Consider the following 27,558-nt stretch of genomic DNA (forward strand, 5'->3'; position numbering starts at 1 on the left):
CTTTTTAGAGCGGCATGGAACAGCTCCAGGAACCAGTATCACTAAGAGGATCCCATCTAGCAATCACAGCTGCTTCTGAGCCAGGCACATGGCAAAATGTATAAACCATGTCACCAGGGAGCAAGGAGGAGATTCCACCAGTGACTGGATTCCCCGCCCTCTCCCCCCATTCACACCCCTATCTAGGCTCTAGCCCTCCATCAGGGCATCTTCACAATGTATTGGTCCTAATTCTAACTGGGGGGAATTCACTCCTGTGCAGAGGGCCAATACAAGACGTATCCACTGCTTAAGTCCCACTCATGCCCTATTTTGAGGGCATGAGTGGGGTTTAAGTGCTGCACAGGCCTCTGCACCAAGGTGAATTCCACCCAGAGAGCATGATTTCCAAGAGCATCATTACCCAGAGAGCTGTGCACAGGGGCTCTGTTTACCTCTCCGCTTCCAAGCTGCCAAGGCAGCAGTGACTGGAAAGTTACTGATGTGATGCTGCAAAGAGCCGCCATGCTCTGAGTCAGCTATTCTTCACTGAGCCTATTCTATATGGATCCCTTTCCTGCAATCATCACTGTGGTATGCACATGGCATTGCAGATAGGAAGAGCTTGCAGGCTGGCCAGAGCTACCCACACCACATAGGCTGGCAAAACTGGGCCAGAAATCTCATGTGAGATATCAGGTACTTCCTGCTTCTGAGGCCTGATCCCGTGAGATGCCAAGTGCTCTCTGCTCCTTTCGAAGTCAGTGGGCCTGGAGAGCAGAGCACTCAGCAATGCCTGGTACCAGGCCTCTGAGGAACAGGCTCTCTCCCTGTATTTGGCACTTTGGCTGCCGGCCCCAGCTGGAGAGAATGGGGTAAAAACGGCAGTCGGAGGTGCCTAAATATGTAGCATCAGACACCCAGCATTCCACTGTGCCACATTGACACGGCATGAGGAGAGCTTGCCCTGATGCTGCCCCTACCCTCTGGGCAAATCACGGATTTCAACCTCCAGGGGTGTCAGGCTGGCCCCTTTCACCAGCATAATTCCCATGCACGTGAACTCCAGAAAACTTGGTTGTGTCTCAGCTACGGGCCCATGTTTGGGTCTGTTTTTATTATAGCCAGAATAAATAAATAAATAAACCCAACCCGAGAACTTGATCCCCCCACTGCACTGTGTGTGACCCCCTCTGTCAGCTGGGGATAGGTTGGGACTCACATTGTTAATCAAGTATCTTTCTTCTCTCTGCCACCCCCCCCCCCCAAGGAATTCTTGTAAGTCCTTCCATTACCACCCCCGCCATGTAATGTCCAACAGCAAGAACCAGGAGCACAAGAGCCGAAATTTCCTGTGCCTACAAGTCAAAAGCAGCTCAGTAGCAGTAAACACTGCCTGTGGGATATGCACAGATGTCCGCTTTGCAGGGCTGAGGCGAACGGTAATAGGATCTGAGCGGCTGAGGCCGCTTTATGTGCCTGTGCTGAACTGGGGATAAAATATCTTCCTCCCCCCACACACTCACCCCGTCAGCGAGGAGGCAGGTGCAGCAGAGACCGACTCGCACTAGGGCAAAGGTTCTCCTCTGCTGCTGCTGGATTCTTCTTTCTTCTGTCAGCCAAGCAGCAGGGAACTTTTTGAGACACTGCCCACAGGGAGCGATCACTTTTCCCAGTCATTAACCTTACACATCCTTCACGTTATCAGAATACTTTGGATGTCTATGTTGCTGCAGCAAGCTAATTCCTCCAGGTGACTTCAGCCAGCTTTAAATGGGCTACCGCACAGCAAGGGGACCTGAACAACCAGAGCCAAAAGCACGCCAGTCTCCAGCACGTCAAGCCTCCGGCGCACGGGTGGGAGGGAGTATCGCCAGACGTCATTGTGCTAGCCGAGTGTAGTGACACGAGCACGTCTCGGAGCTGTCTAGGGATCTGAGGCCTCCAGAGGGATAACTGATAAGGTCCCGCCCCCGTGTCGACCTCTCAAAGGTGTTTGCATCCTGGAGCTGATCACTCTTACTACTGGCTGTGGACACTGAAGACCCCTCTCTGGGTGCACATATAAATCCCACCTACGCCCCATTTTGAGGGATTAAGTGGTGCATAGAGCTGGCACTGGCCCTTGGCACAGAGGCCAATTTCACCCTCTGGGCACAAAGCAGGGTCAGCATGGGCAGCAGCCACAGCAGGCCAAACTTCTCCTGTGCTGCCACCAGTTTGCCTTGCCCCTAATCTGGAGGCCCCATTCGAACTGTACAGTCTCCAGCCCCATTCAGCCCTGGGCTGCTCCGCTGATATGACCAATGGCAGGGAAGATTGTTGTGTGTCCACTCGGAACTGGAAGGAGTCTCCATGGGTCACTTAATGGTCACCACATGGCAGTAGCTTTTGCTCATGTCTGTCGGCATTATTGGAAAGCCAGTGCTGATCCGTGATTAGTCTACTCTCTATCACACTAGTGGAAAATAATCAAGTCAAATTCTTTGTTCAAAATACCTAGAAATAAGATGCTGATGTGTTCCATCAAAATTTACCTAGGAGCCTGGGTTATGCAGCAGGACTCCAGATCTGGGGAAAGACCCCTTCTGGTGTTGGAACCAAAGCCATAGGAGTGCATTTGGAAATTCAGCGGAGTCTGAGAAGTCAGATTTGGGAGGCCTACTTGCTAGACTGCTCTGACATTACCCACTAATGTCTTTGAGGGCAACAACCAGTGCTGGATCTTTCCGTAGTACCTAGGAGCCTGGGTTATGCAGCAGGACTCCATTGTGCTAGGCATTGTACAAACAATTCCACCCTGAAGGGGTCAGTGTTTGCAGAACCCACTGCTGCAATAAGGGATTTCCAGTCTTCTCTGGATCTGTTTTACCGTACGCCCTTTGGGACAGGGATTGCCATGATTACTGTGTACGGTACAGCAATGAGCACACTGTTGGTGCTACAAAAAAAAGAGAACAAGCTGTCAGGGATGGCCATGGAGAATCAATGCACCGACCAGTTGATTGTGACATGGTAAGCTCCTGGCAACAGGCCGCACGCCTTCCTCACAAAGCTCAGAGGATAATGTCAGAGCTCAACACATAATCAAATCCCTATTCCGATACAGTGCGGGGAGAAGCCCACTAAAAGTGGTTGCTGTCAGTGGCCATCGCTGGTGTGTCTAAGCACTCTGTGTCTGTCACAGCCTTACAGATAGGAGGAAACCACACGGATACAGCTGGGTTCTAAATAACCATGTTTACCAATGACATACAAACATACATGGCCTAGATACATGTATACACTGCTACTCAGTTAGGTTCTGGTGGCTTCTGCAATAGAAGAGGAAGGTGGCCCATTAGAGCAGATGTTCTCAACCTTTTTCTTTCTGAGGCCCCCCCCAACATGCTATAAAAACTCCACGGCCCACCTGTGCCCCCAACAACTGGTTTTCTGCATATAAAAGCCAGGGCTGGCGTTAGGGGGTAGCAAGCAGGGCAATTACCTGGGGCCCCATGCCACAGAGGGCCCCCACGAAGCTACATTGTTCAGGCTTCAGCTTCAGCTTCAGCCTGGGTGGCAGGGCTCAGGGCCCTGGGCTTCAGCCCCATGCAGTGGGGCTTGGGATTTCTGCCCTGGGCCCCAGCGAGTCTAATGCTGGCCTTGCTTGGAGCCGCTCCTGAAACCTGCTCGAGGCCCCCTAGGGGGCCCCGGACACCTGGTTGAGAACTGCTGCGTTAGAGGGTTCCCCAACTATTTAAAGGGATACTCCCCAATTCCGCTACACCACAAAGTTGCCCTAAAATTGTGAGTATTGGGTTCTATATTTATTACTACTGCGCAAAGCAAGTACAGCAGAGTAACTTGTAACACACACGGTGTTAACGATGGCAGATTACACCACATTTGTCACACTGACGTCAGAGATGACCATTGTCCGTAATGAAGAGCAGTGGAAGCAGATCCTTCCAGTAAATAGAAGGGAATCAGGGAGAGAACACGTTTTCAGTTCTCTTTTTAAATCTGGTGCTCTTGGAATATTTTCGTCTAAGGGGAAAGCTTAATCATGAGGGGCTAGTTTTCTCTGTTCAAAGTCTGAGCCAAATCCAAATCAAAACTCCCAAGGCAGGCAATGGGACTTTTAACTGCAAGGTCCAGCCTGAGTTATGTTATACCGAAGATATTTTTTTCCACAATAAAATAAATGTTGGATCATATTGCCAGCGGCTTGACACTTTGAACAGAAGGGACTGTCAGTATGCTCAGCCTCTGGGAGAAGGGAATGAGAGGCGGGGTCAGAGCAGGACATAACCCAGTGTTATAAAAGAGCAGTTCTTCTTTGTAGATGAGCTTTGCACAATATTTTTTATCTCATAATTAAAGGGTAAACAATGACTGTTTTGCACAGGGTCAGTTAGACGCCAGGTGTAGGCTGTATTGCTGTTGGCTTAAGCTATTCATTGCAACAATGACTGTGCTAACTTCCACCTGAGTTTAAGAGTGCAGGCAGAGTGGTACAAAACAGCTAATAGCGGATTCTGAACAGAGACGTGGGCCCAGCCGCTGACCAGACACTGCTGCATGATTCCCCCCTTCCCTTTGTGAAACTGTCTCTACCTAAGAATAGCTAGAAAACCAAGTAGGTGTTTGTGGCTTTCCACTACCCAGCAGGGCACATGAGGAGTTGCTGATTGGCTCTGAACAAAGCCCTGTCCCTTTCCAGTATTCTTCAGACACAGGGATAGTGGCCTTGAATGTAGGAGGCAGTTAAAGTAGGTCAAAATCTTGGAGGGTTCCAGACTCCAGCAGGGGTCTAGCTCCCCTCCTCACAATGGGGTGAAAGAGAGGAGAAGTGGGAATGGGGGTTGCCAGAAGGACTCAGTATCACAGTGGAAGTCACCATAAACGATCGTGGCTGATTAAAAGGCAACATGTCTAAAGCAAACAGAAGGGAATACATTTATATGCAATGTACCACAAATCTGCGGAACTCGCTGCTGTAGGATGTTGGGGAGGAAAACAGCTGAGGAAGTGCTTTAAAAAAGTATATGAACATGAACATCTGCAGTTACACTTGCTAGGATAAAATGGTGAGGGAGCCACCAGTCATCATGCTTCAAGGCATAAACTCACAAACAATCAGTGTCAGCTAGAAAATTGGTACAGCGTTACTAGTTGGGCACTGCGTGTTGTCCAAGGCCCCAGTTCAGGAAAGCACTTAACTTTAAGCATGTGCTTAAATCCTACTGAGACCAATGGGACTTAAGCACATGATTGAGTACTTTGCTGAACTGGGGCCCAAGACCAGGATTCCAGAGTAGATGGATTATTGCTCAGCTCCTGTGTAACAATTCCTCTTTGGAAGGTTTCCTTCTCAGAGAAGCTATTTCGTAGCTAGTGCTAGGAAAGGGAGGGAGGGATGCTGCACCTTTGGGCTCCTGTCTGATTCCCTTCTGGTCTTTGGGACCCCTGAGCTGGACAGGGGTGTTTCTCTGCCAAAGCAGCTACAACTCTAACAGGGTAGGGCCAGTTCAGAAACATCTCCAGCTGTGTCTGACCAATTGCCTAGGTCACCTTGTCCCCAATACAGGTTGGGGAAGCTGTCTTCGGGGTTCACAACATGACTCAGTGAGCATCAAACAGGCCAGGCCAGTAGCCTTGTGGTCTGTACTGCCAGGCAGGAGACCTGGTATCATTCTAACTCCCTCCTCGTGCTCCCTGGGCTGGCAGCAAGTGTGCTCAGCCCTGGAGTTGGAGGAAGGTGTCTTGTTCTACCATACCCTCCCTGGCTGATGAAGGAGCTGCACTGATTGGCTCCTCCCCTCTCTCCTCGGCCAGAAGTGCGTCCCCCATCTTTACCATATGCTGCTGTCTGTCAGGATCCATCACTATACAGGGACATGAATGCCCAGGGCAGGAAGCCCCCCCTCTCTCTTTCATACCTAAATTAAACATTGGAATTGGAATGTCCCAGTGAAATAAGGGCCGGGTGGCAAAGCCCGTCTGGAAGGTTTTAAGGCTGAAGCCAATATATTACATAGGTACTCTTTGCTGTCCCCCATCTCTCTCTCTCTCTCACACACCCCCTCCCCCCACCCATTTCTCTCTCTCTCAGACCACCCCCCCACACACACCCATCTCTCTCTCTCACACACACACACACCCCACACCCATCTCTCTCTCACACACCACCCCACACACACACCCATCTCTCTCTCTCACACACACACACACACACCCCACACCCATCTCTCTCTCTCTCTCTCACACCACCACCCCCACACACCCATCTCTCTCTCTCACACACACACACCCATCTCTCTCACACACACACACCCCACACCCATCTCTCTCTTTCTCACACACACCCATCTCTCTCTCTTTCACACACACACACACCCCACACCCATCTCTATCTTTCTCACATACACCCCCCACACACCCATCTCTCTCTCTCTCACACACACACCCCCACACCCATCTCTCTCTCTCACACACACCCCCACACACCCATCTCTCTCTTACACACACACATCCACACACCCCACACCCATCTCTCTCTCTCTCACACACACACACACACCACACCCATCTATCTCTCTCACACACACACACACACACCCAACTCTCTCTCACACACACACACCCATCTCTCTCGCTCTCTCACACACCCCCCCCACCAATCTCTCTCTCTCTCTCTCACACACACACACACACACACACACCTATCTCTCTCTCTCTCTCTCTCTCTCTCACACACACACACACACACACACACACACACACACACACACACACACACACACACCCCGCACACCTATCTCTCTCTCTCCTCCCCAAATATCAGTTTAAACTCAACGGTGAGCCTTATAAGGCCACATCATCTCAGGACCTGGACGCACGGAATCAAAGTCCCCAGCAGAGGGCAGCAACTCTTCAGCAAAAACAGACAGGGATAGTGTCTGGCCTGAGAGTCTTACAGAATCTTCCTCTGGAGGTGGCCGTTGTGACCCCATAAGAAGCTGTGGGAAACCTTCCCCTCCAGTTGTAAAGAAAGGGAGGGTCCTAGTGACGCCCAGGCTGGGACCCCTGCATTAGAAAACTCCCTGCATATAATGCTGGGCAGCAGGAGTGTGGATCGAGACCAGGTGTGTTTGAAATCTGGCAGGATTGCCCCGACGGGCCATGGTTTAGACCATACACAGGAGAGGGTGAGAGGGTGGTGCTGGGGGGACTACGATTTAAATGAGGGGCCCAGTTCTCCTCCCACTTGCACCAGTTTTGCATGGTGCCAACTTCAGCAAGGTAGGGTTACCATATTTGAACTTTCAAAAAAGAGGACTCTCGGGGGGGGGGTAGCCCCGCCCCCTAGCCACTCCCTCCCACTTCCCGCCCCCTACAGAACCCCCAACCCATCCAAACCCCCCTGCTCCTAGTCCCCTGATGGCCCCCTCCCGGGACCCCACCCCCATCTAAACCTCCCTTGTCCTTGTCCCCGACTGCCCCCTCCTGAGACACCCCCCAACTGCCCCCCTAGGACCCCACTCCTTACCTGTCCCCTGACTGTTCTGACTCCTAGCCACACCCCCGCCACCAGATCCCTGGGACTCCCACGCCTATCCAACCGCTGCCTGTCCCCTGACTGCCCCCCCGAGCCCCCAACCCATCTAACCCTCCCTGTCCCCTGACTGCCCCAATCCCTCTCCACACCCCTGCCCCCTGACAGCCCCCCCACAGAACCCCCGACCCATCCAACCCCCCTGCTTCCTGTCCCCTAACTTCCCCAATCCCTCTCCACACCCCTGCCCGACAGCCCCCCCAGAACCCCCGAACAATCCAACCCCCCACTCCCTGTCCCCTGACTGCTCTGATCCCTCTTCACCCCCCGCCCCCTGACAGCCCCCCCACAGAACCTCCGACCCATCCAACCCCCCCTGCTCCGTCCCCTGACTGCTCCGATCCCTCTCCACACCCCTGCCCCCTGACAGCCCCCCCATAACTCCCAACTCATCGAAACCACTCCCTGCTCCCTGACTGCCCCCCAGGACTCCCCTTACCACCATGCCGCTCGAGCCACTGGCTCCACGTGGAGCAGGCTGCCGCGCTGCCGTGTGCATAGCCCCTCCCCCACAGAGTGCTGAGGCGGGGGGAGCGGGGGAGGGGCTCTGGCTGCTGGAGGCCAATGGGAGCGGCTCAATCGGGCCCAGCCACCCTATCAGCCGCGCCGCACTCTGCATGGGGGGGGGGAAATCCCGGACGGCTATTTAAAGACGAAAAAGCCAGACATGTCCGGGGAAATACGGACGGATGGTAACCCTAAGCAAGGTCCCTCCTGATTTTCGTGGAGGTCATTGAGAGGAGAATCCGTCTCTGTTTGCGGGCAGCCTGGCAGCTCCCAAGAGGAGGAAGGGAGCATCTCACATCCACCTGACACAGGAGCAGGGTGGGAGCCACATCCTGCAAAGAGTGTGGGTCACTATGACAGGACCATGCCAGGTGGGGGGCACTGGGAGAGCTCCAGAGACCCTCCCCCCTCCGCCTTTCCCCCTCAACCCTTAAAAACAAGCTCCTTCAGAGGAGATTAAAGAAGAGAGGTTGTCCTATTACAGCCTTGCCAAGCTGGGCTCCATTCAATGATTCCACTGGTGTCCCTCTGACCCACCCCAGCGTTTATATCTATGTTAATCAAAAGCAAGTGGTGATGGGCCTGAGCCAGAACCATGAATCTGAACAGCCTGAGCTTTATGGTGGGGACTGGGGGGCAGGGGGCGGAATTCACACATTGGCCCATCACTAAAGAGAAGGACTCGAAAGCAGATCTTCAGCTGAAACAGCCAATACAGCGAACTGCGTTGGGCTCAACCAAGTACAATGCGTTAAACAGCAGCTTTACTTCCAGCCACAGAAATTGTCCATGTTATTGCGGGCAGGAGAGGTGAAGACTTTAAATGCTGCAGTCGGAATCAGCGTGTTGAACCATTTCAAATCAACATGGACACATATCCACATACCATTAGAAAATACAAAATAACGCCAACACCTACAGTCGCGGGCCACGTGGCCTATTTACAAAACAACACCCAAGGTTAGTCATGTTTAGGGACTGCCACTGTACATGAACTCGTCTGTAGAAACTGAGAAGAGGACTCTCTTGATGTACTGACACCGTACAAGGAAGGTGATTTCTAACACTCTTGGCAGAGATGCAGTTAAGGCGTGGCACAACATATCAATTTCACGTTCAGATGGGCCCAATCTACTGAGTTTGAATCTAGGGCCAATCCCGATCTTCCCAAACGTTCAGAAGGGTGGTTGGATCCTCGGTGTCAAGGCCCATCTTGGCACTGAAGGCCTATTGGAGGTAAGTGGAAGATAAGAAGTCCTTTGTTTTCTGTGGGGTTCACTTTTGTTGTTGGCTAGTGGGTTATGCCAATCCATCTACCTTACAGTTGTCCCATGAGGATGTCTGAGCTTAGATTTCCCCCCCATCCCCAGCCATCAGATGCCTTCAAGTTACATTGCTTTAAAATTCAAAGCTGTTAATAATTAGAGATGGGCCTAAACTCAAACCCAGATTCCAAAGACACCCAAACTTTGGAGATGCTTAAAGTCTGAATTCCAGTCTTAGAAAGGCCTTCAAGACAATTAAATTTCACCAGCACAGCACTTACTAACACCTCAGGATCAAGAAACTACTTACATGTGAAAGAGTATCTCCGAGGACATATTTTTATCAGCTATAAGGCAGCAAATAAGGTTCATTTATCAAAAAGTCAGTAACAGATGAGTCTGACTTTCTAAAGATATGAAGGAAAATAGGTCAGGAGACACTTAGAGTTCCCAAATTACACACAGATGTGCGCAACTGGGTCTATTACTCATAACCAGGGTGGTTTGAGCATCTTTGACGCTGAAGCATAATTCTAATGCACTTTTTTAGCAGCATGGTTCATATATTGAACTGTACATGGTGAACCTTGCAGAGTCAGGGCCTGGAAAGAAAACATCCATTTATAAGTAGGTCACATCCTGTCTGCCTTAAGAGTTGCTTGTTATCCAGCTTTCCCTTGTTCTGTAAAGTTCTCCCAAGGGCAGATAACTTCCTTCACAGAGTCCTTACAAGCCCGGGGGCAGTCCTCCTCTTCCTCCTCAGAGTCTATTGGGTAGATTCTGCTCTCCAGAGGAATATCCACTTTTATCTGGAAGAAGCTGTGTTGTAAAATGAAAACTCGTCATACACAAGGCACTTTCTGAAGTGCTTTCTGAAGACAACCAACCCGCAGCATAGAGTTTGGCTTTGAGTTTTTCTATTTCATAGAATCATAGAATATCAGGGTTGGAAGGGACCTCAGGAGGTCATCTAGTCCAACCCCCTGCTCAAGGCAGGACCAATCCCCAGACAGATTTTTACCCCAGTTCCCTAAATGGCCCCCTCAAGGATTGAACTCACAAGCCTGGGTTTAGCAGGCCAATGTTCAAACCACGTGGCTTGAAGAGGGGAGAATACACATACCAACCCCACTGAAGCAAAAGTGCTGAGTGCCACAGTTCCACAGCCAAGTGAATTAAGAGGTCTTGAATTTGTGCATCTGTTTTTGCAGTTTAGGCTCAGTTACCTGGTCAGGAGCAGAGATAGACCTAAAAGTGGCAGGGGAGGGCTTTCCATTTGGATTAATTTTAGGCTAGGAGAGGAACCAGGGCTAAGGCGTGAGGGTGATGGAATCTCCAGGCCAACACCTCTTGGGTCATAGGCTGGTGTTGTACTATTTTGACCCCAAATGGTGGAACTCTTGATCACCTCACAAGGTTCCCCCCATCTTGTTATCTGTTCTTCCACCTCCGTGGGCCACATCTGAACCAGATCTGGGGAAAGACTCCTTCTGGTGTTGGAACCAAAGCCATAGGAGTGCATTTGGAAATTCAGCGGAGTCTGAGAAGTCAGATTTGGGAGGCCTACTTGCTAGACTGCTCTGACATTACCCACTAATGTCTTTAAGGGCAACAACCAGTGCTGGATCTTTCCAGCAATGCTGCCACCCTCTCTGCCTATTGTCAAGGTGGCCATTCAGCACAAGAACAAAGTGCTCACACCAGGACAAAGGCATCATTTGAAGATCGACTGTGCCTGGAGACAGGCAGCACAAAAACCAAACAAGCTCTCCTGAGCTGTGGTTTTCAATTAGACTGTAAAAAAAAATCCCTTTGTGGGCCTGAGTCCCAGTTCTTCTTGCAGGAAAACACATTAGCTCGGAGAGATCTGCATGAGGTAAGATGACCGGGAAGGATACAGACTCCGAGGAGGCTCAATGTGTGTATGTCAGCAGCCTCCCTCCCTCACCATCAGTCCCAGCAGCTCTATTTGTCTATCATACTCGTATGCCCTCTATCGTCACAGTATCTGTGCACCTCACAATCTTTAATGTTTTGCTCTGTTGGAAGATGCGAATGGCTGCCACCAGTCACAGATCTGGGTGAAGTCTAAGCACTCGTGTGCTGGATTAATGAAGGAGAAATAAAGTGTCCTTTGTTTAGTGATAGCTGACACAGTAGAAGCCACTGCACAAGGCACGGACCAGCACAGCAAGGCTAAACCCTGGGGGCTGAGGTGTTTCCCTGGAGACTGATTGCAAACACAGGGGCTGGAGCTATTACCGGTTGGCAGCTGTGTGTGGGTGACAGGAACCCGAAAGCCAGGAGACAGTGAGAGAAGCAGTCATGAAGGCAGCCCTGAGAGGGAGCAGAGACAGAGCTCTGTGGGACAAAGGACTGGCTGGAGAGGCAGGCTTGGAAACTGTGAGCCAGGAAACTGCCTGCTGCTGTTTGTTTCTACTGTGGTCAGGGAAACAGGGCGGTGTCCACATTCTTTGTAAATAAACAGGATTGCACCAGAACCTGACTCATAATCAATTTCTTCTCCTAATAGAAACAGCCCAGCAAGGCCCTGAATATGGGCTACCCATTTGGGCCATGGGAAAACAGGATTTATCCTCACAGCAGGTAAGGAGGCAATATTATCCTGGTTTTACAGGTGGGGACAGATGCTAAGGGACTTGCCCAACGTCACCCAGGGAGTCTGTAGCGGAGCAGGGAATTGAAGCCAGGTCTCCTAAATCCTAGGTGAAAGCCCTAACCACTGAGCCCGAGCCAAACTCCCCATCTCTTGTGCAGGCCTGGGCCGAGCGGAGGGTTGGAAGATCCCTGGCTACATCCCCAGATACAGCTGGGTCTGAGGGAGGTGAGGAGGGGGAAAGACGACGACACTGAGGAACGGGTAGGGTATGTCAAACATGCTCAGGCACTGGGGTGCAGGGAGCCTCAGAACCACAATAACCCAGGCAGCTCGTTCTCACGGACACAAATCCTGCCAAACCAAACTCCCATGCGCTCCCTGCTGAATCCACGGGCAGGGCAGCCCGGGGGCAAAAGGAACCCTTTGACAGGGCCCCAAACCAAGCCAGATGGGGTCACAGCGCCCCTCTGTCACAACGGAGGGCAGTTGGCCCAAACCTGAGTCACGGCTCTGTGAGCCGGGTCTCAACGCCCAGGCAGGAGATGAACCCAGCCCCATGGGATAGGAGCCAAGCCACCGCTACAGGCGCAGGTGTAACCCACACAGCTCACTCTACAATACCCCCTCTCCTCCAGTGCTCCCCTCAGTGGTAAGGCTTTTAGAAGGGGGGGGGGGGAGGCTCCATTTCAGATTTGGTCCCAGCCATCCCCCCGAAAAAAACCCTCTGTGCGGCCCTGTCAACAGGGCCCCCCAGGAGCATTGCAAGCAGCAGGCTGACATGGGGATTTGCAGCCCACGTAATGCGGGGCAGGAGGGCACAGGGCAGGGAAAGTGAGCGACATTGCTGAGTTACCCCTCCCTTGCAGAGCTACGGGCCCCGGGCACTGGCTTACCTTGGGGGCTGCTGCCCTGCAGGGCTAGCTCTGAATCCAGACCGGCTCCAGGGCAAGGCAGCAGGGCCTGCAGGTGAGGCTCATCTGTAGCCTCCCACACCAGCAGGCGGTGGCAGAAATCCTGTATTGCAGCCTCCCTATCCCTGGGCTGAAAGGGAAACGGGGGCTGCTCTGTTAGCTAATGTGTGTGTTGTTCCTCTGGCTGGTTCCTAGCTTGTCTCTACAGGGTTGGGGGGTCATCCCCATGCCCACCCCATCCGCAAGCTTCCTGTTGGCCCAAAGAGCAGAGGAGATGAATGGTTTCACGCACACAATGGACAGGTGTCTGGGAGCAGGTGTGAAACTGGTTTAGGCACAGCAGGCCGGGCCTAGCTATAGAAGTTAAGCAAGAGCTGGGGGCTTGGGAAACGCTGGAAGAGATCTCTGCCCTTCCTCCCACCACTGAGCTTGGGGGTCTGCCCCCCGGGGCTCACCAGCTGCAGCCTCTAGCGATCGTCATCGCTGAGAGCCTGCCCCAAAGGCTGGTGGTGTTGGGGGAGGGGGTGTTTGCCTACTGGGTATTTCCCTCTTTCCCTTCCCCCGTCTCCTTATTTGAAAATTCTGACAAGTTGAAGAGCTTTTCAGAAGTTGTAGGCATCTTGGCAAGACCCTCTGACTTCTCAGGGCTCTTCCACTCGTCGGTGAGAGACAGAGAGCGCCATTCTCAGTTACTCTGGCCCTGCGCTGAGTGCGGTGCCGGAGGGGGTGGGCGGGGTGGTAAGCCACCTTTGCACGCCCCATGTTCTGAGACTCTTCAGTGCCTCTAGTGTTAGAGCCATCTCAGAGCTGTGCTAATTTATACCCTACTTCTCGCAATCCCGTTCTCTGAGAGTATAGCTGTAGCACTGTGAGCTCTGTCCATCTCCCTCTCTGCACCTGGCCCACCCAGATGTTCTCAGGGGGCCATGTCTGCCCCATGGGAGGCCCCTTCATGTGCCAGAGAGCAACATATAATTAGGCGGAGAGAGCATGGCTAGCGAGGTGCAGACACCACTACCTGGGAGTCCCTCTCACCCAGGCTGGACGCCTGTAATCACTCAGAGCTGAGTTCCTTCACACACCACAGGTATACTTACTTGGTCACTTTTTTGGACTTCTGCTGCAGTTGTTGTTCCAGGTCATCCAGTGGCTGCACCTTTCCGTGGGTGACAGCCGGGCACTTCGGCGAGAAAGTGGCAAACACCGGTGAGTTTAAACATCCCCGTTTCAAGAACCTGCTGAAGGACAAGGTCGTCCGGGATTTGGGAGGCACCTTGGCTTCCATGTTCCCCAGCACCTGGCTGTTGCAAGTGCCTGATTCAGAGTCCATGGAAATCTCTGTGCTCTCAGTGATAGAAGGAAAGTGGTTAGTATTAGACTCATTGGCTTCCCATTTCCTCTCCAAGCAGGGGGTGCTGTCCAGGGCTACACTAATGGGTGAGGGGCAGACAGTGCTGTTTGGCAGAGTGATGTGTCCAGGGGATTGGGAAGGCAGGTTGTTTGGGATGTGGCAGGAGGGGTGCGGAGTTGATGGAGATGAAGGAACAGAGGTACCGGTGTACACAGCCAGGTGAGGGACCGGAGCAGTGAACTGACACAACTGCAGAGAAGAAAAGGAGACATTTTAGAGCAGGAAAAGCTGCCTGCTAGTCATGGGATACACAACACCAAGCCCCCAAACCCTCCCTCTAGCTACCAACTGGAAATAATTCCCCCGGAGAAGGCAAGTGAGAGATTACGAGCATTTTGGGGGATATATAGTTTACTGGAGCTCAGAGATCACAGCAATGTGGGGCAGGTAAATACCTCGAAAGGTAGATAGGTAGACTGTGTATATGAGAGACTGTGTGATGGTGCCCTCTAGTGACTGGCCCTGAGATAGGCTAAGGGGCCCACTACTGCTAGCTGCTGGAAGAGCTCTCTCTTAGCTCAAATGATAGAGGCTTGTGTTCTTGGATCTGCAGGACCTGGCATCCCTGCAGGATGTACATAGTAATGGTGGTTGTCAGATCCATAACAGCAGGAACCAATTTATCTGCCTGGCACTGAATTACCCCTGGCACATCTACCGTGCCATAGAAATGCTGAGGATTATTAATAACAACACTCCAGAGAGCGAAGACTTGGATGGCGAATCAGGTTGACAGCTTGTGGCCCGTATTGTAGGTTAGGCTGATGAACACTTAGGCTAGAATTTCCCCACATGGAGGGCCTCTGACTAGGCCATTGGTGGAGAGGAGAAGCGCTACCTGACCCCGGATGTGTCCCCTCAAAAAGGCTCCTGTCTGCTGGTTCAAGCTGCTGTCTGCTCCTACAGCCACCAAGGGGCATCCCTAGCTGAGCAGTATGGAGTCCATGGGGCCATGAGGGAATTGAGAAAGGGAGCAGCTAGAGGGCAGAGCAAAGGAAAGGAAAAATATGGAGAACAAAAGAGAGAGACTGGACAGAAAATTAAAAGGATGGGAAATAACCCAGGAGAAAAGGAGGGAAGGGAAAGGAGCAGAACAAACGAGAGATGGTGGCAGCTGGGTCAAACCATCACGGTAGCTCCACCAAACCAGCGCTGGAAACTGCTTCCACAGGAGTGGCCCAAACTCACTGCAACCCCAATGCACCCTGGAGGAATTTGGACCTGGATCAGTGCCTGCATTTCACGGGCCATTAATAATGGTCTGAGCCAAAATCCCACCAAGAACACACCGAGCTTGGAGGAAGGTTTGAATCCAGACCCAGACTTTTGAAGCTTGAGCTCACCTCTAACAAGATGGGCCCGGATGGCAAGAAACGAATCCACGTGTGGGTCTAGACATTCCAGAGTGCTGAGCTGGGGGATTGCCTTGAGACCCATCTCTCACTGCCTTTTGCAGGGCCTTAGGGCAGCTAACTCAGCTCTATCACTTTTCACCCCAAGCTCACAAATGGCTTTGCGAAGGCGGGTGAGTATCATTATCCCCTTTATAGAGCTGGGTAAAATGAAGCATAGAGATGTGACTTGCCCAGGATCAGAACCTACATCTCCTGATTCCTAGTCACCTGCCCTACCCCTGGACCAGTCCCCTAGATCATTGCAGTATTGTTAATGCAAGTTGCCTTTGCTTGTCCTGTCAGCTCAGCCAAATCTTAGCTGCACAGGAGAGCTGCCAGCTTCACTCCAAACTCTGACTCTCCTCTTCAAAGGATACAACTTGGTGTTATCTTCAGAGCATCCTCCCCCCAAAGCACTGTGCACTTGGGACAGGACAATCCCCGCCTGTCTGCCCCTGCATCAAAGAGCCAGAGGGAAGCCAGATGCAGAGTTTTGTTCTACCTTGTTGTCTGTGGTGGGCTTCCGTACCATCAGATCAACTACTCTTATTATCTTTTCTTATGTTTGTTAATATAAGAAAGAGCGGGCAAGAGAGAATAGGGATTGAACCTCCTTGAAGAACAAAGGACAGAGGACTAAAAAAAAAAAAAAGAAAGATACAATTCCCTGACAAATGCCGCTGCCACCATGCCACCGAATACAGCACTTTTCAAACCTGATTGTCATGAGCAAACCTGATTCATGACACCCCACGATGTGAGGGATTCTCCTCCCGCATTCAGGATAGGTTGGGTGGGATGCTTTGAGGGCTTTCTGACAAGCAGGAGCTGTCCCCTCCATGACCTCTCTCCTCTGGCTCAGTCAGACTTTGGGGAACTCTAAACTTGTTGCTTTGAGCTGCACTGAGAAGAACTAGCGCTATCCTAGCTATGCAGATGCTTCCATCCACCGAACTCCCTCCCATTGGCCTTGAAGATGGCAGATCTCCAAGGGAATGAGGTATTGAAGAAGTCATCTCTTCTTTCTTTCCCTTACATGCTGATATGGCCATCTGTAAGCATCGCTGGGATTCCACAGAACAGGCCGTGGCTGCACGTATAAGGGCAATGCTTAGGCCGGAACAAGAATGAATGATGGATTCATTTCATGCCACAGGACGGGCCTTAGGGACGGTGAGGCGTGGAGGTGCTCACAGAATCAGAGCAGCAGTAGGGAGTTCAGTGAGGGTGTAAAGGTCTGTCTCCATGAGCTAGCAGGAAGAACGGATGAGCCAGATGATGGAGCTCCAGATCCCAATCTGCCTTTGGGAAATCATCGCTCTCTAGAGAGTCGGAATATCTCAGCATTTCAGAGACTTGGACAGTTACTCTGAAGCATATACACTGATGTACCAAAAGGGGGAGCTAGAGGGGACCTGGGGCCTGATCGAGAATCCACTGAAGTCACTGGAAAGATTCCTATTGGCTTCAACAACCGCTGGACTGGGCCACCGTTACCAGGCAGATTGTTATAAGGGAGCTCATCTTACCTAATTCATTAAAAAGAGATTAGTTGTAAGCAGGGAGTTCTGGGAGACTATAAGGCTCTGTTGTTGCTAGTTACAACTGGGGAGCGTATCTAGTGACAACCCGGTTAGCCCCCGAATCCATTACAACATGGTTAAAGCATGTAGTGAGGGCGGGACTTTGGTTATGGATGGCATAACCAGGCTAAGATCTGACTTGAAGGTGCATGTGTGACGGACGCCATCTTGGCTGACTCCTCAAGGACTGACCCAGGGACCTCCAGAACTATGAAGCACAAGCACCAAGGCTGTCTAGCTGCGGCTGTAACAGTCTTGTGACCTCCATGGGAGACCGAGTGTGCACCCTCACCTGTGGGTTACACAGGCTCAGAAGGATAATTTGCCAATGGTTTTATCCTAGATGATGCATTTCAGGCTTCTCCACGGCATGGCTTTACCATAAGGTTCTAAATAAGTCTCTACCAGCAGAAATAAAAATATGCTCAACTGTTTAAACCAAAATGTTAAAAGCAGCAGCACAAAAAGTAAATACACACATGCAAAGAGACAACACAATGAAGGACAAACACAATGGTCTTTTCCATTTTCTACATACACTTTTATTAGACAGATGAGCTAAAGCAAATAAAACAAAGAAATGATGGCTAAAAATCAATGGAGATTCATTGGAATGCAATGAAATCCAATGGACACGAAATCCAATGGCAGATACGGAGTGAAGTTCAATTCATAGCATGCTGAGGGGGATGGCCGATAAACAGGCCTACTCAGAGAAGATGAAGAGCAAGGGGTGAACGCAGCCAGCTACAAATGGAATACACTGTGAGATGGGGCACCAAAAATGAGCTTACTTCTAAGAGTGCTGGTATTTGGTCATGATCTTGCCAGTCCTGGGTAGATGTTTCACACTCACAGGGTCTGCCTACGCTGCATCAGAGGTGTGACTGAAGCACATATCGACGCAGTGAAGCTGCAGCAACGTGGGCTGGTCAGGCCCACCTAGGACCTTGGGTACAGATGCAAGCAGCTAGCCCATGCTGATGCCCCTACTGCTGTGCCTTCCCTGCTGCTGTTGTTGGAGCTACACCTCTATCTACCCGGGCTGCAGTCACACCTCTGATTGCAGGGTAGAAATGACGGCTGGGCAGTGTTGAGACTTAGATAAAATCTGGGGAAACCAGTCAATGGAGGTGAGAACTAAAATCGATTCATTAAGCCGACTGACTGGAACCTATTTTATTATTTGTGTTATGACAGCATCTAGGAGCCCCAATCATGTATCAGGGACCCATTGTGCTAGGTATAGTACAACCTATAGAGAGACTATAGAGCTCACATGGTCCTTGGTTTCCCTTAGCTGTACATAAGCTTACAGGAGATCCCACATTGCCTCGGACTGACCCTGCTAACTGCAGAGTGCCCTCAATAACCATGTAAGTGGAGAGTAGCTGACAGTGCCCAGCACCTTGCAGAACTGACCCTGCCAAGTGTGGGATACGTTTGAGAATGTAGCGCCTGCTCCCGCTCCCATTAAAAGCAATGGGGATAATGCCATTGACTTCAACAGGAGCAAGAGCAGAGCTTTAACAGGCAGGCATCCAAATCAGAGTGAACAAACCAAACACACCACATGTTGTTTCAACTCCTCAAGGAAGACCTAGCTGTCATTATGTTAGCACAGCTCAGGAGAGCCGCCTGCACCCTAACCAAATGTTAGAAGAGGAGCTCCTCTCATTTTACAGTGATACCAGAATGGGACACAGGGACGGCCAGACTGGATCAGACCAGCAGTCCATCGAGCCCAGTATCCTGTCTCCAATAACAGCCAGTACCAGCTGCTTCAGAGGAAGGTGCAAGAAATCCTATAGGAGGCAGATGGGGAGTAACCTGTCCCCCAGGAAAGGTTCTTCCTGACCCCTATTAGTTGGAGGCTGGCATATACCCTGATGCATGACCATTTATATCCCTTCCAAAACCCTTGGGGGGTTTAATCATTATTCTTCTAACGCTGCATGTTCCCATTACAACAAAAGTTTGTTCCTACCTGTAAGTTTCTTACCTACCATGCCAAAGGCGGCACTCTAGCATGTTCTGATGTGCACGTTCGGCACATTCTCACCTATGCCCGGGAGGAAACGAGGACTGGACAAATGTAATGGGATCTGACCACAGTTCAGAAAGGGGCTGCAGCAGAATGGTGACGGTATAGGCTAGAGTGGGAGCAGAACCTGGCACAATCTGGAGTCTCGAGCTAGGATTTTTAAAGGAGCCTAATGGAGTCATGTCATTAATAATGGAATTTGTGTGCCTAACTCCCCTAGGCTGATTGGAACCTGGCTTTTCCTGGGAAGGTCAATGAGGTGCCTCCAAGGACAGGGTTCTCTATGCCCACTGTTAGCCCCTGACTGCCGATGGGATTCCAACCTCATGGGAGGCCTTCGTTGTTCTAACTGACTGGTGAGGGCATCTCTATGGGAGGAATGGGGGGTAATAGTAAAAGAAAGAAGCAGCCCAGAATAGAAGCAATGCGTGTGAGAGATGGAAGGACTTCCCTTCGCCTCCTCCCTCCCCCCACTGCCCAGGACATTAGGACTGGCTGCTGTCTCGGACACATAAAGTCCTGGGCGGAACAAAGGTGCACCCGCTCCCATCGACTTGCAAGAGTTTGGCCTGAGAAGGGACCTCACGGAGTGGCCCAAGGTGATAACGGGGAATGTCGGAGGCTCCCCAGCTCACAGCTCCAAACCCTTACATGGTACGGATGGCGTCTCTCTGAAATGCACCACCGCACAGCATGGCGAGAGCCTGATGTGGATGCAGCACAGAGCTCCTGAGCAACGGCCGCTGAGCCTGTGACCTTGACAAATGCTCTGGGAGCTGAACTACACTGGCTACTGAACAAGTGTACAGCTGCAAGGCGCTGGCATGGCTCTGCCCCCAGGGCAGAAAGGCTGAAACTCATGTCCAGATAAAGAGGAGAAACTGCTTCTGGGATTCTTCACCTCCACAGCACCTCAGCCCTGTTGCCAGCCACATCCTGCTCTCGCTGCCTCCAGTAAAATCATCCCAGTGAGAGCAGTGGATGAGCAAGACCGAAAGGATTAAAACGTTTTCTGAGCCTCAATGTTTGCCCATCCCCCAGCATCCCCTAAATTCTGAAGGAGGAGGAAACTTCTTTACCTTCCGCCCCTGGGTTTTCCACAAATCCCATCGTGTCCTGGTGACCTTGGCTGGTCCAGCCCCAGGGGCTTCCCAGGCAGGTTTGTATCTCCCTGAAATGTGTTTTGTACCTAACTGGAGGGTTTAGGTTTCAGGAAGTAATTTCCACTCCCCATCCCCTCCAAAAAGGAACAGGAGAGTATTTTATTACACTAGGGGCTGAATAAGCCCTTCTGACCTCTCCCAATCACAGCGGCTTCTGGGCCACAAGCCGGGATGACCACTGGAAGCTGAGGTTTGTTCATTTTTAACAAGGGGAAAGAGCATCGCAGGGCAAAGACAAGGCAAGAGCAAGACAGGGTTTGCTAAAGGAAACCCATCAGGAGCAAGGCACTGCTCTTCCACCCGTCTGTCCTAGCAGGAGGCTGCTTTTCCCTCCAGGCCCATGCATAACTCATTACATGGGTGAGTTCCTGAGGGACAAGGAGAAATCGCTCTCACTGCTAACCACCTCTAGGCTGAGATCTTCAAAGCTGCCTAGGGAATATGGGGGCCCAATTACCATTAAAATGAGTAGGGCATCTTCCAAACCGCCTAGGTGCCTTTGGAAATGTTAACCTTGTTGCTCCCACCAGGCATCCTTCTGCACAGCAGCTGAGCACAACTGCAGCCTCCATGTGCTCCCTCCTATTGCCACATGGGTGCAAGCCACCCGAAGCAGAGCTGGCCAGCTGCACCGAGCAGTGCTTGGGGTACTTGCGGTGGGCATGCTCCCACAGCATGCCTGAGAGCACCAAGAGGTGATGGACCTTCTTGTGCTCTCCCTGGGGTGGGGTGGCTCTGCCCCACCTGACCCAGAAGACGGGGACAGGAGAAGGAGCTGAGTGCTACGCTGCCTTGGGCATCGTAACAGAATCACGATCCGAGTTCTCTGGGTTGCAGGCAAGGATTTAAGAAGCAGAGAGACACAGATGGAGTTTTGGATCCTGGGCAAGGTTTGGGGCAGTTATAAAACATCCCTTCCCGGACTTGTAAAAGGAGCACATCGCATGGGACCCACAATGCGATTCGGACACAGCCGGCTTTCTGACTCTAGCAGCATTGCCGTGCCTGTGACGTGACATCTGCTGCTAGATGCCATGGCAACCTGCAGGAAGCAGGCTGCAGGGAGGAAGGGGTCTGGAAAGGTAAAGCAGCACTGACACCTGCAGGTGGGGGGCAGGAATCTCAGCACCGGCCTTGCCAGCAGCCCCTTGTCTTGTCTTTCCCCTGCTTTATGCCCTAGACAAGGATCTGGAGCCTACTTAGGAGGCTCCTGCTTGAGCTGGCTCCTACGGTCCAGCTTGCTCATAACCTGGGTAATATCCACGTTTGTTGCTGCTTCTTTGGCCTTGGCCTCTTCTTCCTGCTGCCTCAGGATGACGGGGCTGGGGCTGGAGCGGAGGTGACGGCGTGCGAATGGGAAACTGGAACTAAGCACAGAGAGAGAGAGAGAAGCAGGGAGTTACTGGAGGACAGAGGCAAAACTGACCAGAAAATGGGTCCCTGTCACCAAAAGCCCAAGGAACCTGCGTGGAGGGAGGGGGGTTGTTAGTATCCTCCATTTGGAGCAAACGACCTGCTTAACCCAGGGTGCAGAATGTGCTTGCTACAGACTCACATTCCAGACATCTCAGCAGAACCCAGCCCAAGGGCCCGGCCCTGCCACAATTAACTCCCTTTAGCTTCTTCAGGAGCCAGGCTGGGCCCCAGACTCAATTCCCGATGCTGCAAACGTTTCTGTCTGCGCGTGACTATCGCCCCACCGATGCGAGTGCAGTTCAGCCGCAGGATGCACTGAGCAGACTTTTCCCATGGCATTTCCTGCACATTCGTCCTCCCGGCCCGTTTTCACGCCACCCAGATGTTCCGTTGTTATGAAATTTCATACAAGCAGTAACGTGATGATGAGATTGTGCAGGATTAAGACACTTCATGTAAACCCCTTAGCTGGGAAAGGCTCCACAGTGCCATGAAGACGTCATGAAAATGGGACCAGGTTTGAATCGGCCAAACTGCTCAACTGTCATGGATTTCAAATTATGCTGGGAATATTTTGTCCAACTCTATCAATGAGGGCCCAGTTCTGGCACCCGTAATCACTCTGAGTTCACACTGAAATCAGTGGAACTATCTGCACAGGAAGGTCTGACTTATCACGAATAAAGGTGGCAGAATCTGGCCCTAACCAAGAAAAATGGCTGTAAAATAGTAGCAAGCCCCCTCTCCTGTCTCATTTAGAATCTCTTAGAGAGGACACTGGATACAGAAACACCTAAATTCCGACACCACCCCAAGTCCAACAATAACCCCCAAATTTCCCTTGGCTGGTGCCAATTATTCCAAAGTAACAGACGTGTTTTCGATACACAGCAAATAACACAGCAATTCACTGAGCAAGAAGCGCCTGGGCTGAAATCCCTGAGCATCCAGATGGCCCCAGGTAGAGAAGAAATACCAATTACAGAAACAGCCCATTCAATTAAATCCCTGAGGCTATACATTAGATGTGCGTGTGGGCTCCTGTCACAGCATCTGAACAAAGGCGGTGCATGTATGAGATAACATACGATGCTGATACTGGACACTTTGATCGCATCTTTCAGCTAAGGATCTCAAGGTGCTTTCAAACAGCAGCTGGTTATGAATTCTACCAGCCCTAGGAGACAGGTGACATAATACCCATTTCACAGAAGGATATGTTGAGATACAGAGAGACAAAGAGCCTGATTTGTAAACGTGCATTAGTGCACGTGCCATTTCCACCACTGTGCCAATTAGGCAAATGCATGTGCAAAGTAAGAGGTGTATGGAGCGTGCACATTTTAAAAGCAAACATGGTCTCAGTGAATGGACTGAAGCCACACAAATCAGTTGCAGAGCTGCCAGCAGAACAAAAGGGTCCTTGCTCCTGGTCCCAGATATGGGCGTAGCAAACTACCCCTTCATTATACACATCAGAAGGTAACTAACACTGAGCCTGAACCATTGAGGTCAATGGGAGTTGTGCCACTGACCTCAATGGGATTAGGATCAGGGCCATTATGTCCTTAATCATCAAACATGTGCTAGAAGGGATGGGAATGATGGGTGAGATTTTTACAAGTGCTCTCTACATTGGCCTAACTGCTAGTGACGTCAGTGGGCACTTTACCATTGACTTCAATGGGGGCAGTTATCAGTGTTTCTCAACAATCGGTCCGTGGACCGGCGCTGGTCCCTGAGATCTCCCTGACACAGCTTAGGAAGGCAGCAAGCCAGTCCCTGGTATCAAAAAGGTGGAGAAACACCATTAGACCAATGCTCAAACCCTGCCCTAAACGCTTTCTGTAGTGAAATGCACTGCCACTTTGGCTGCAAATTACTTCCCTCCCTTCCTGAGCAGTTTCACCTTACACCACCCTGAGCAGACCTAGAGCAAGGCTCCTCTCTAACCTCTACTCGCAAGGCATATTGGGCTCTGATGGCCCTCTTTGGCTGTTTAAACAGGAGCTTTCATGTCCTCTGTGACGCACAGATCTCTCTCTCTCTCCACTTCCTTTGCTTTTCCGGGATGGAACCATTATCAACAACAATGAAAACAAGTATCAAATAAGCAGCCTTTGATGTGTTTTTCTCTCTCAGCGTATGCTGGATGGATCCCGGGAGCAGCTAGCTGCAAACATGAATGCATTTGCCAGAATTACAAGCGACCTCTCCAGGATGTGCGGCACGGTAGCAAGACAGTGGTGGCAGCTGGGCGTGTTACAGAGCTGCACGTTGCATCTGCTGAGGTGGGGAGGGAGGGAATCCTGATCAATTATCGTCTACTATTGCAGTAGTATCTGGAAGAGCCCTGGACCAGGATTCTGCACAGCTAAGGCACAAGAACAAATCAAGAGCTGGTGTCTCTGCAGAGGAGACACAATCTCCTGACAGGGATCCCAACGTCCCTGAAGCCTGGGGTAATCTGGCATCTGTATCTGCTCCTCTATGGCCTTAACACGACCTGCCATTGGGAGTGGTGGCCCCCAGTAACAACCTCATCCAAAGCCCATTGAAGTTAGCAGGAGTCTTTCCATTGACTTCAATGGGCTTTGGATCAGGCCCTATGAGAGCAGAGCTTGTGAGACCCCCTCCTCCTTACTTGCTGGGTTATGGGCTGTCAGGGGCACAGAGAGGAGCTCCCTGTTCCAGAGGCAGCAGCCGCCCCTTTTGGCTCGGACATGGCAAGTTTGGCCTGATGAGACGACTGTACTTAAACCAGGCTGCCTGAAGTCCCTGAAACTGCTGCGCCAGCTGATACGAGAAGCCAGCATTTGATCTGGAAACAGTCTTGTGGAGCCGGATTTCCCAGTGCCTTGCACCTTGTGCCAGCATTCCTTCCCACCAGTGCAAAAGGGAGTGTCAGACACTATGACTCCGCTCTGCTTTGCACTGGTGTAAACAGCTACCTGAGTGCAGGGCTGTGAGCGCTAACACCACAGAAATGCCAAGTGCCATGGAGCAGAACATAGTTACCCCATCTCGCCTTAAAACCCAGAGGGCTTTGGATGGGATCACTTTAACCCTGCGTAGGTTCTCTCAGGCCTGATGTACAGCACCCCTCTGGGGGCGGGTGATTATTAGCTCAGCAGTCACAGCCTGTCCATGCAGACGCAATAGACAAAAAAGGATTTAGCACTTGCCAGCTAGGCTCTGAACTGCACACAAGCCGTTTCCACGGGGTTCACACACAAACAGGGTAATCAGCAAGACTTAAATCCACTTTAATTAAACAAATGTCTAAATCACAGTCATTTCGCAGAAACTCAGGCTCTTTGTATCCCCAGTACAATCAAAAAGCACATAACCCACAATTACACCCCAATTTACTTGCCTTTTTTTCACTGTCTCTTGGGGCACAATGGCCTTGGCCAACATCTCCTTGTATATTGGAGACTTTAAATAGCGACCATAAGAGTCCTACTGGGGGGAAAAGGGAAACCGGTAGTTATGGATTGCAAACAGCCTAATTAAAATCATCTTTGAGTGCAGCTGCTCAGGCGCCAATGAGGCTGAGAAATTGGAAGTCTTGCCCAGCAGATCTTATTCATTAAAACCAGCAGCTTCTCATCCGCCAGGAAAGTCCCCGATGTAGAATTCAGAACGAAAAGGGGATTGATGAGCCTAGCTCAAGACTAAGTTCTTTTAGGCTACGTCTACACTGCAATAAAAAGCCCACTGCCCCGAGTCTCAGAGCCCGGGTCCACAGACACAGGCTCACAGGGCTTGGGCTGCAGGGCTAAAAATAGATGTTCGGGCTTGGCCTGGAGCCTGGCCTCCGAGTCCCACCCCTCTCGTGGGGTTTCAGAGCCTGGGCTCCAACCCAAGCCCGAACGTCTACACTGCCGTTTTTAGCCCTCCAGCCCGAACCCCACCAGCCTGGGCCAGCTGACCTGGGCCAGCCAGGGCTCTTTTACTGCAGTGTAGATTTCCCCTCACTGTCATGGCAGTGTACTTCAAGATCCTGAAAAAATAACAGGAGTACTTGTGGCACCTTAGAGACTAACAAATTTATTAGAGCATAAGCTTTCGTGGGCTACAACCCACTTCTTCGGATGCATCTAATGCATCTAAGCTTATGCTCTAATAAATTTGTTAGTCTCTAAGGTGCCACAAGTACTCCTGTTATTTTTGCGGATACAGACTAACACGGCTGCTACTCTGAAACCTTTCAAGATCCTGATTTGCCCTTAAGTTCTTTTAGGCTTCTCCATACAAATGTGCATCCTACCACATGTTGACTTGATCTAGGATGCAAAATGATAGATACCGAATAGGGTGGGCATCTATAACTCCAGAGTTAAGATTCAAATTTGGGACTTCCTAGCTCTTAGCCCTGAGTTCTATCCACTAACTAGAGCATGTTGCCTTATAATGGGATGGCATGTACCATTTCTTTCCCACTGCAGGGCAGCAAGTGGTCTCCTTTCAAATAGGGGTCACTTGGGAGCGCCAGCAGCCAGCATGCAGAGACACGGAAAGGCATAGACAAGCTGGGATGCCTTCCGGATTTGTAAGCAATTGACAAACCTTTTTCATGAGCATATAAATATGAGTTTGAGCAGCATCTAAAACGTAGCGATGAGGGTGCTTGAGACCTCTGACTGTGATGCCCATCGTTGTGCCATCAATGTTAATCCAGCGCCTTGCCCCTGGAGCCAGGAAGAGTCTGAAACCAGAAACAGTCAATTTCATGAGGTGAGAACTAACCGAGACTGTTCTGCTTCCACGGATGGAACGAAAAGTGCTTCCAACTGCCAGCCAGAATTAACCCCCGGTTCTTGGTCATACCCTAGGGTAGTAAACCTCCCTTTTGCCAGAATGACCACCTCAGGCACCACCTACAATCACATGCTTTGATGCCACAATTTACAGTATTAACAGTATTTTGCACTCAGGTCCTGCTCCAAAACCCAATGTGGGTCTCTCCATAGACTTCAATGGGCTTTGGGTTAGCCTCTCATCCGGAAAGCTCCAAGTGCTTTCACAAATATTAATTAATGATGCCTCATAACACTAATGAGAAGTATGGACATAATACCATCCCCATTCTCCCGACCGGATATAGGAGTCTGAACATCACAGAATAAGACTTAGGCAGAACCCAGAGCTTTTGTCTCCCAGCAAGACTCACCCTCTCCCTTGTATGAATCATTGGGTGGATAGGGGAGGGGGAAAGTTGCTTTATAATAAAACAACATTTGGTTTCTTTATCTAAAGGGGCTTCCTTCCTCCAGTAGGACTATCCCACATGCGTGCTTCATGCCAGCTCCCAAAGGAAATCCTGGCAGATACTCAGCAATCCACTTTTCCTAGAGGAGAGCAACACAAGACAAGGATGGGGATGGCGACACATCAGGAAGATGGACTGAAAACCAAGGCGTCCTAACACTCACTTGTAAATTTCTTCTGCTTTTTCTTTGACCTTGGATTGGTCTCCATACTTCAGGTCCTCACAGGCTTCCCAGAACCCCAGGTTCTCTCCTGAATAATGAGGGATCAGTGACAAGGGTGGGAGAGGGACAAAGAAAATGACGGCTGAGTGAAATAAAAACCCTCAATTGAATTCACTTGATTCAATATTTGTTAGCTGTGCGCCTGAAACTCTCCGATTATGACAGTC

At 50.9% G+C, this 27,558-nt stretch overlaps 1 protein-coding gene across 1 annotated transcript in view; it reads right to left on the reverse strand.

Annotated features, from left to right (window-relative positions):
• Window positions 1–10,013: 10,013 nt before the first annotated feature.
• Window positions 10,014–27,558, reverse strand: part of RGS9 (regulator of G protein signaling 9) — a 69,094-nt gene continuing 51,549 nt past the window's right edge. Inside the window, exons 14-19 of the mRNA XM_065415655.1 lie at window positions 27,332–27,419; window positions 26,466–26,604; window positions 25,270–25,355; window positions 21,727–21,844; window positions 13,980–14,482; window positions 10,014–10,170 (exon numbers count right to left, since the gene is read on the reverse strand). Coding sequence (XP_065271727.1) covers window positions 10,014–10,170; window positions 13,980–14,482; window positions 21,727–21,844; window positions 25,270–25,355; window positions 26,466–26,604; window positions 27,332–27,419 — 1,091 coding nt within the window. The remainder of the gene's footprint in view (window positions 10,171–13,979; window positions 14,483–21,726; window positions 21,845–25,269; window positions 25,356–26,465; window positions 26,605–27,331; window positions 27,420–27,558) is intronic.

The sequence above is a fragment of the Emys orbicularis genome, chromosome 13, assembly GCF_028017835.1.
Source record: "Emys orbicularis isolate rEmyOrb1 chromosome 13, rEmyOrb1.hap1, whole genome shotgun sequence".
NCBI lineage: Eukaryota > Metazoa > Chordata > Testudines > Emydidae > Emys > Emys orbicularis.